The sequence below is a fragment of the Aphidius gifuensis genome, linkage group LG3 (assembly GCF_014905175.1).
Source record: "Aphidius gifuensis isolate YNYX2018 linkage group LG3, ASM1490517v1, whole genome shotgun sequence".
Taxonomy (NCBI): domain Eukaryota; kingdom Metazoa; phylum Arthropoda; class Insecta; order Hymenoptera; family Braconidae; genus Aphidius; species Aphidius gifuensis.
Genome location: NC_057790.1, coordinates 23688338 through 23698503, shown reverse-complemented (window position 1 = coordinate 23698503; position 10166 = coordinate 23688338). Strand labels below are relative to the sequence as shown.

Below are 10166 nucleotides of genomic sequence, written 5' to 3'. Positions count from 1 at the left end.
GTTGTTTCTTACACACTAAAAAAAAAAAACTTTATTTCGTCGAGCAAGTTGATATTTTTTTTTAATTTTAAAATTCATTCATTGTATTTTTTTTTGTAACACTCAACAAATATAGAACATCACATTGATTTTATTATTTTTAAAATGATTTTTTTTTTTTTAAATTTTTCATTCTATTCTTTAATTTTTGCCTAATTTTAAGTAAGGGTATTTCTTTCCCAAAGTTTGCTACAAACTTTTATTCAAGTATCTGCTAAATTATCATTAAAATTAGCAGATTATATAAAATAAAATTAATAAATTTGTAAAATAGAAAGAAAATGAAAAAAAAAATCACTTTTAAATATATTTAAATTAATTATTATCTTAATTTTTAATCTACAAATTTAATTATGCTATTTTTTAGTGTTATCTCAATAAGATTGTCAGACACCTAGACAGATATGTCAGGAAAGAGGCTGTTACTTTGTTTTTTTTTAAATCTTATAATTTTATTATAAATTTTTGTTTAACGATAAAATCCAAATCAATTATTAAACAGTATAATCATCAAAATTTCTCGTCGTCATACACGATTTTAAATAAATAATACATTTAAAATTTTCATTATAATTTATAATTTATTAACTTTTTTAATGATTTAATTTATTCTCTTTATTACTATCTCTTTTTTGCTCTTTTTTTTTTTCATTTAGTAACATCATAAAATGTTGGAAAATAGCAAACACTTTGTTGTTTGTGTGGTTGGATTTGATCGTGTATATATATATTTACTATGTACTTAATTAAATATTTAATTAAATTGAACTCTCGTATTCACGGTGTCCAGGTAATTTGTGCCTCAAGAGGATTATTTAATCTCTCTGTATCAAGTTTTCCAACCACGCAAATTTAACGTACTGAATATAGTTCAATATTTAAATATATACACATTATAATATAATCTATTTCATTTTCATACACTGCTGTACTCCATATATTTATTCATCATTATAATGTCAATTTATTTGAAATACATGTAGCTCAACTTAACAATATTCGATTGTCATTTTAAATATAGACAACAGTATTTTTTTTTATTATTTTAAAAATCTTTTTTTTTAATTACAGTTTAAACATCATTATAGATTATTTATTTTCATTATGTAGAAACTTTATTTTATTATTTTTATTTCAAGTATATAGTGTATAGGCCATTTTTTCATTTAGAAAATATTTTTATCTATGAAATAGAATTTTTTATATTTAACGTAGCAGTAAGTGTAGTCCTCCATTCAAATAATTGAAATTTTTTTTGTTTGAAAATACTTTTTTTAATTATATATATATAGAGGTGATTTTTTTTTTGTCATTAAGATTGAGGCAATTAATTAATGGTATATTTCGTTATTTTGATTTTGTTTAATTTGATCAAGATTATTTTGATGATAAGTAGAAAAAATTTATTGATAGTCAAGAATTTTAGATTATAATATGAGTAATGTTATTATTTAATTAATGTTATATTATAATTTAAATTGTAAATTTTACTTCAGTTAAAAGAGTAGCTTTTTACTTTGTTTATTTTTTATTTTTATAACTATAATATTTATACACATTTTATCACGCTCAACGTGGATAAATTTTATTTTTGAATCAATTTTACATATTTTTTTTTTTATTATTTTGTTTGATTTTATCGAGGCAACATGTAAACACAAAAGTATTTGATTGATTTTTATTAATTTTATAATTTTAGTTTTCACAATTATTTGTATTATTTATTTATCAATTTATTTGTTTACCAGAAAAATATTTTAATCTTCTTTATTAATAATTTATTTAGATAGTTTATTTAGGAAGCTTTTGGAATTTATTTATTTATTATTGTTTTTATTTTTTTTTTGAAATGTAAGACTGGCAGATAATTTAAAATTTTTTATCCTTTTTTATACAGCTAAAAAATTACTCAGACTATTTTTAACATTTATTTTATACATTAATAATTATCAGGATATCTCCTTTTTCATATTAATATTTAGTAACTTACGAGCATATAGCAAGTTTTCATGCAAAAAAAAAAAAAAAACGTTTTACCTCGGCCAGCGAGTCAAACGACAACTCACATTTATTATCATACTTAAAATAATCATGTAATTCAAATTAATTTACTTCAATCGCGCTCAAAAAGTTTTGAAATTTATCAACTAAATAAATTATTAATTTCATATATTTATAAATTATTCAATAAAAAACTTTATATTTATTTTACTTTCATGTCTTTTAATGGGATGAAAAAAAGAAAATATATATATGTTTTTTTCAATTAATAATAAATGCCAGATAACTTTTTAATTGATAAAAACAAAAAAAAAAATTATGTGAATTTAAATAATAAGGTCAAGTGGCTTTTTTTTATTATTTTCTTTTTTGTAAATATTATTTAAAATTTTTTTTCGATTTAATTGAAAGTAAAATGAATATTTAGAGACTTTTTTAAAATTCATCGTCAGTGATTGAGGATACTCTTCGTTAACGAGCGCATTTACAATTTTGATTACTAATTAATTTTTCTTCATTATCTTTTTTAACTTTGTCTTTTCATTGTTCAATTTTTAAACTATATGAGGACTTTCAGTGTCAACTAGACTCAAATAAACCTTGACCTGGATCAACCAGTGAACCAGATGACAAATATTAAAATTCAGATATCATTCGACCTAAAAACTTTATACCTTTTCTCTCATTTTTTATCATTTTCAATGCACCACTCAATAATCATTCATCTCAATTCATCTCAATATTTTTTACAAACATATACCTAAATATATTTTTTTTATTATTATTTTTTTTTTCAATGGCAATAATACCATTTTTAATCATCGGGAAAAATGGACTCTTGATAATTAAAATAACGTGACTATTAAAAAACTCATAAATCACAATAAATTTTTTATAAATTATACATTTTAATTTATTTAATTTATATTTTTTACCCGTTTATTTCGACGCAGGCATCTGCAGGTACCGAAAAATTATTGCTGAATTTACTATTTAATTTTTCATATTGCTCGATAAGCTACTACATCAGAAAGTTCAAGTTATTTTTTGCTTTTAATATTAAAAAAAAATAAATATCATTATACTTTTCAAAACAATCATTAGTATACTTTTTCATTTAGATGTTTTTTTTTTTTAAATATTTAATTAATAATTATAAACAAAGCCGGAAAAATTATTTAAAATTAGCTTTCTGTACCACATCATTGACATTTTTAAAATAATAAATTTACTTATTATATACTATCGCTCTTTAACACCATATTTTACTTTTTTTTTTTCCATCAATTTGATCTAATTTAGAAACATTTATAAATATGTTTTTTTAATTTTTAATATTTTCAATTAAATATGCAAGCTTTTTACTATTTGATCAAGTAAAACAGTCTCGCTATTGATTGTCAAGGTATATTTTATATATCCAACGAATGATTTTATTTTAAAATATTTGATTGTCATTAAAAATGTTTATAGATATTGTCAATGAGACAGTACAGAACCAATAAAACAAAATGATAATTTAATATGAAAAAAATATAAATAATAATAAAAATAGTCACTTAATTATTTAATTAATCATGATATAATTTTAACAACTGATTCTGATTCATCCTTGAGTAATAAGCCAAGTCTTAAATCAAGTTCACCAGCTTCAAGTGCCCATTTTTCCCTTAACCATCATGGTGAATCAGCATTTTGTGTGCCAAGTGTATGAATTGGAAATAATGGATACCAACCAACGGATAATGTTGTTAATGGTAATAATTCAAGTTCAACTTCACAACCACCCAATCCTTGATTACTTCCAAAACCTTGTTTTTTTTCCCACAACATTACCAATAAATTACGACCAAGTGCATCACAACTACTGTATTTTAATGTTTGACGATATTCTGGATTTCTTGAATGACGTATTACACGAGTTTTACGTTTATGCACCCAACGTTCACCATCACGTAAATAAGTTTTTACATATGTATCTGAAATAATAATACTTAAAATAATTAAAAATATATTTATCTTTATTTTTTTTATAATTTTTTTTTTATTTAAAATATTATATAACCTGGTTCTTCACGTTCACCTGGACAAATATCTCTTGCTGATATTACCTCAACTTCAAGTGTACCTTTACTCAAAAATACAGCCAATTTGACTTCACCATTTTGCATTCCTATAAATTTAATTTTCATATATTTACTTTTCAATAAAACAGAATAAATTTTATACTTATAAAAAACTTTTATTTATATTTTATTTTCAATTTAAAATATTTATTTTTATTTTTATTTTCTTACCACCAATCAGTTTGAATCCTCGGGGTGCCACTTGTCCTGGACCAAGATTTGTATCTACGCCATTGCCATTCTTTGTCGATCGACTGAAAATACATAAATTTGATTTTATTTATTTGCTCGAGTATTCAATGTATTCAATTTTTATTTTCTAATAAAATATTTAACTTTTAAAGTTAAATTGCTTTTATTTACTTTTATTTATTATATATATAAAAAATATTATTTACCTTATTTTTTCATCCTCATCAGACTCACTATTTCTTTCGTAAACTTTTTCAGGAAATGTCATCATCGTTTGTCCTATGCTGTCTCTCCTTTCGTTTCGAGTTAGGCTGTCCTTACGCTCGTCTCGCCCTACAATTTTTTTTTTTTTTTAACCAATTATTTCTGTTAATTATCTATTCTCTATCATTCATACATTTTTTTATATTAAATTTCATTTTAGTATATGCAATATATATATATAAATTAATTTATATTTTAAATTATGTATTTTAAATAAAATTGTTACTATCATTTTTTTTCTTTTTCTTTCTTTTCATTTTTATAATTGGAAAATTAACAAAAAAAAAAATAATAACAAGTTTGAATGTTGAATAAAATTTATACTCTTTTAAAAATAGTTTCTATAAAATTTTAAAAATAAAAATTGAACAAGTTTTATAAGAATAAACATTATTTAACAATCATTCTGTGCTCACTCATTTTTATTTTTGTTTATAATTTAAAAAATAAATATATATTCTTGTAATACAATCCCTAACAATTTGAATTTTTGTTTTTCCTTTCTTTCATAAATTTTCTCTGTTTGTTATGATTTTTTTATTTCAAGTTTTAAAGAAAAAATTTTCAAAACTCAAGCTTGCAATTATCAAGTTGTGTTGTTCTTGTTTTTGCTTGGAGTTTGTAAAGTTCAAGTAAATTCTTGAGAACACAGTTACTTGAAGAAAACAGGGTTTTTAACAAGTACCCTTAAAAAATGAAAATATTAAAACTATATTAACAATTTCAAAAAATTCTATATTCTTTAATAAATAATATTCTACAAATCAAATCAATAAATTTATGTATATTTTTTTTACTTTTTCTTTCTATCATTTTACTTTACTATTATTATTATTATTATTATTTATTCAACTGAACTTTCTTGTTCACGTCATTCACTACTTTCTCAGCTTGTAAAGTCGCCAATCTAATTTATCTCTTGCCATCTCAAAGTACGCCAATTTCTTCAACCTCGTTCGTTTAGCAAAAGGTTCCCACTTTATTTCTCCTTCACTGGATCTTATACTCAATTTTTTTTTTCATATATTATTATTTTATTTTCCTTATTCAACATTTTATACTAAGTTACTCATATTTTTTCCTTTTTATTTTTATTTTTTACTATCTTGTCACCCACTTTTTTTCTGCTACAAATATAATATACAAGAGACAAAATCTATTATCGTGTCCTAGATAAAAAAAATTTATCTTCAATTTGAATTATTTACATTTTTTGTTATAGTGATAATATACTTTTTGAATTTTTTAAAAGAAAAAAGTATATTTAAAAAAATGATAGAAACAATTTTTTATATATTTTTAATTTTACTAATCTAAAAATCTATCTTTTTTTTTTTTATTTTTTGTATTTATTATTAAACCTGTTTATTGTTGAAATAAAAAATAAAAATTAATTACAAAATACAGATATTATGTAGAAAAGAAGATAAAAAGAATGTAAAATAGGAAATTTTTTTTTTTTCTAATTAATTCATTTCATTGCATCTACTCGTGCCAATTTCTACTCGTTCATTATCATAATAATGCAAGCCTCAAAAATATAACTACTCATACTTCTACTTATCATAAATAAAAAAAAAAAAAAAAACAGATTTACAAAGAGGATGTAAAACAAGATTAAATAAAATATCTAAAATACCAAAAGTTGTATAAAAAAATAAATTGTAAAATTAAAAAAAAATAGAAAATTTAATTTCTACAAAAGCTAAGAGGAAAATATTTTTGACTACATCGATTATGAGTATAATTATCATAAAAGTAGTTAATTTTTAAATCTGAATTATTAAAATACATCAGATAAATTAATTAATTTTACTTTTTGACAATTTCATCATCGATTGGTCTTACCTAATCAACTGCAGAAAACACAACTGCGATATCAACTGGTTACAATTATTATTCAAAGTATAGAAATATCTAAGGGCCACATTTTTTAAATATATACCATGGTAGTATATTTATTTAATAAAAAAAAATCTGGATAGCCAAATTGATTTAGCAGCTACAGGATTGCCATATAGCGTTTTGCAAAAATAAACTGATAAACAAGTGACATCAATTTGTCATTAAAATCAGTATATAAACAATATATAAATACACAGTTAGATACAAAAAAACGTAAAATGTATTTTATATAATTAATTAAAGAGAACAAACTTTAAACATCTAAGAATATTTAAATCTAAAAAAAAAGATTGTAAATCAATTTTTTTTGTCATTTAAAAAATTGTAAATTTTATATTTTTATTTCTAACTGTGTAATTTATACAAAAAATATTTAAAAACAAACATCAATGTTTATTAAATCTATAAACAAGTTTTTTTTTTTTTTTCTCCATTTACGTAAATAAAAATTTTTATTAATTGGATTTCATGGAAATTGGATAGTGATAAAGATTGATTGTTATTTATTTAGCTTTTTTTTTGATTGTTTGGAATTAAATTAAATTAAATTAAAAAAAAAAAAAGAGCATTTAAAATAAGACAAAGAGTAGTCTTACCAGTGCCCTCAATCGTTGGACGACAATGCCTTGCGTTAATTATCGGGGTGGTGTGGAGTGCGGTAGTGATTGAGGGGCCGAATTACCGGTCCTCGGAGACACAGGCTCGCACTGCCACACAGTTACTGTTGGGATTATGCACTCTGGTTGGTCGGGCCCAGTTTTCACGGGTGGCCCGATATTCAAACATAGGTTGGTGATGGTGGTTTGTTGGTTGGTGATATTTATTTTTTTTTAAATAATTTTTTTATTTGATTTTTTTTTTTTGTGGATTAATTTCGACATTTTGATCGAGCGAACATCACACAATTATTTCATTTTTTTTCAAATTGTATCATTATTATTTTAAAACCGAATTTGCAGGTGGGCAGCCGGAAAAATAAATATGAAAATTATGAAGATAATAAATATTGAAACAAAAAGAAAATTATATTAGTTTTATATATTTTTTTCTTTTTTTAACATTAACAAATAAAAAGCAATAGTTGAGTCAATATTTAATCAACAAAGACAAATGATTTGTGCAATTATTATTATGGAAATTTGAATTGAAACATTGACGCACGATTAAAGCGTGTGTATATATATATTTTCTAAAAAAAAATATTTTATATTATATGTCAAATACGTAGAACATTAATATGCTGAACATCGATACACTGGGCTATCATAAAATAAAATAAAATAATCAATTGAAAAACACTGAAAAACCGTCACAGTGAATTTTATTTTACCGAATATTATTTCAATTTTATATACAGATAATTTAAAAGTAAATAAAAAAATATCCATTTACTATATAAAAAGATCTCGAAATAAAATACAACACAAGTAAAATTGTATATACAAATAAAATAAATATAACAAAAAAATCAAAATTTATTGGCAATCGAAAAAAAAAAAAAACTTGAAATTGAATTTTAAGGTAAAAATGATCTGTTCGCTCGGTCAAAGTGCCACAGGGTAAGCATATGGTACACGAGAGAGTGATGTGAGAGAAAAAAAAAATAAATATAAATAAAAAATCATCATAAATAAAATGAAATAAATGAAAAACCATAAATAACAGTGCTTTTTTTAAAAAAGAAAAAAACTAACACACAATTTAAAAATTTATAGTTAAACCCAAATTGTATAAATAAATTTATTTATTTAATAAAAATTAAATAAAAATGGAAATATGTCAGCCAACAAATTACTAAAAAATAATAATAATAAAAATGTAATATTTATCATTTAAAAATGTTAAATATAAATGCAAAATAAAATAGATATTTTTCGTACACATTTAAAAAATTTATTGTCTCAAATTTGATTAAAAAAATGAAAAAATGATGTTGAAAAATGTTTAAATTGTTAATTAAATTTTTGTATGAATGACGAGTATTATAAACATACAAGTGTAACATACAGTTGTGAATTTCTATGGATATTCAAATGTGTAATCGTGATAGAGAAATGAAAAGATATGTGTATAAATGAATGTTGAAAAGATAGACACACACAACATGTAGATGTAGATGTAAAACGATGCACAGACAACACAATAGGTTGATGCATTTTGATGGTTGTTGTATATAAACACGAAACATTAAAATATATACATACAAACATATATTTGTATATGAGAGTTTGGAAATTGACATTCGACTCGTGTTGACATGAATACACTCTAGATGTTGGACAGCTTGTAAACGTCATTTAATACAGTTTGATGGTTTGGGAAATGATGATGTAGATGATGAGAGAAGCTTGTGTATTTCAATTTATGCAAAGTCAAGTGTAGAAAATGTCAAAGGTAACAAAGTCAATGCTTTTTAAATTATCATGATAAAAATTCATGATTTAAAATTATTTTAATAATGAATATAATAAGATAAAAAAGAAGAAATTTAAAGAATGATTGAATTAAATAGTTAACAAACAGACAATGCAAATAACACAATGATGAATTTTGTTTTTGGCAATAATAAAAAGGACAAATGATTGAATTGAATATATATATTTTTGTAAATAAAAAATAGTCTACTTACGACTGCCACGTCTTTTTTCATTTGATAGACTCAATGTTCTATTAAGTTCTCCTTTAGCTGCTGCTTTTTTAAGTGATCTTAATACTTCTTCAGGATCTCTAACAACTCTGGCAACTGAACTTCTTCGACGTTCACGATTGTAATAAACAACTGGCATATCATTATCAACAATACTTCCACCTGAAATTATTATATTCATGATATTCACTTGTTAATCTAATTCAAGTTTCAATTGGTCTGTGTGATAGCCGAGTTTTAAAAAGAATATTTGAATTTTTAAGTGGATCAATAATGCCAAAATTAGGAATTTTAATTTTTAAATCTCGTTTGTCCCTGACCTCATTCCAGCTCACTCATTGACTTGGTAATATAAATTTTAAATAGAAAAATAAATTATTACGTTTGCTATCAGTGCCTCCTCCTTGGCTTTGAAAACTACTTCTTCGACTTCCTGGTAATGATCTGCTGTAATCTTTTGTTAATTCATACGGTTCAACTTCAAGTTGTTCAGATTGTGATGATCCACGTCGTGAATTCATTTGCCATGCATGATCTGGATGTAAAAAATATGGCTCAGGACTACCACTATCACTTGGTGTATCATCACTATAACTTCTTTCACGTATTTCACGTCTTAATAAACGTTGGGCAATTTCAGTTGACAATGAACCTCTTGGTGATGCATATGGTGATTTGCCAGATCTCAAACCTTTTGGATCCTCTAATCGATACCTGAAAATTCATTTTAAAAAAGAAATTAAACACATGGGATAAAATTGAGACGTCAAGAAAAATAATTAATTAACCATCTCTGTACAAGAAAAAAAAATCGAAAAAATATCTAATGGATTTTTATAAAAATAATAAAATGATAAAAAATATTATTTATACGTGTGCAATTGACAGTATCATATTACTCTTTCTTGGATATATAAAAAAAAAAAAATAAAGACGAGTTTTTTTTTAGCTTCCAGTAGCACGTAACAACCGCAATCGGAAATTGTTATTTA

The 10166-nt window shown here is 23.0% G+C and overlaps 1 protein-coding gene across 3 annotated transcripts in view; it reads right to left on the bottom strand.

Annotated features, from left to right (window-relative positions):
* Window positions 1–2393: 2393 nt before the first annotated feature.
* LOC122853047 (regulating synaptic membrane exocytosis protein 1) overlaps window positions 2394–10166 on the bottom strand; it is a 51311-nt gene continuing 43538 nt past the window's right edge. For 2 of the 3 annotated variants that reach the window (XM_044153266.1, XM_044153267.1), the window contains exons 18-23: window positions 9557–9888; window positions 9157–9336; window positions 4565–4691; window positions 4338–4420; window positions 4106–4213; window positions 2394–4019 (exon numbers count right to left, since the gene is read on the bottom strand). In XM_044153266.1, coding sequence (XP_044009201.1) covers window positions 3718–4019; window positions 4106–4213; window positions 4338–4420; window positions 4565–4691; window positions 9157–9336; window positions 9557–9888 — 1132 coding nt within the window. In that variant the 3' untranslated portion in view covers window positions 2394–3717. Of the gene's footprint in view, window positions 4020–4105; window positions 4214–4337; window positions 4421–4564; window positions 4692–7123; window positions 7267–9156; window positions 9337–9556; window positions 9889–10166 lie in introns of those variants that run through there. The other variant, XM_044153268.1, reaches the window with a different exon arrangement.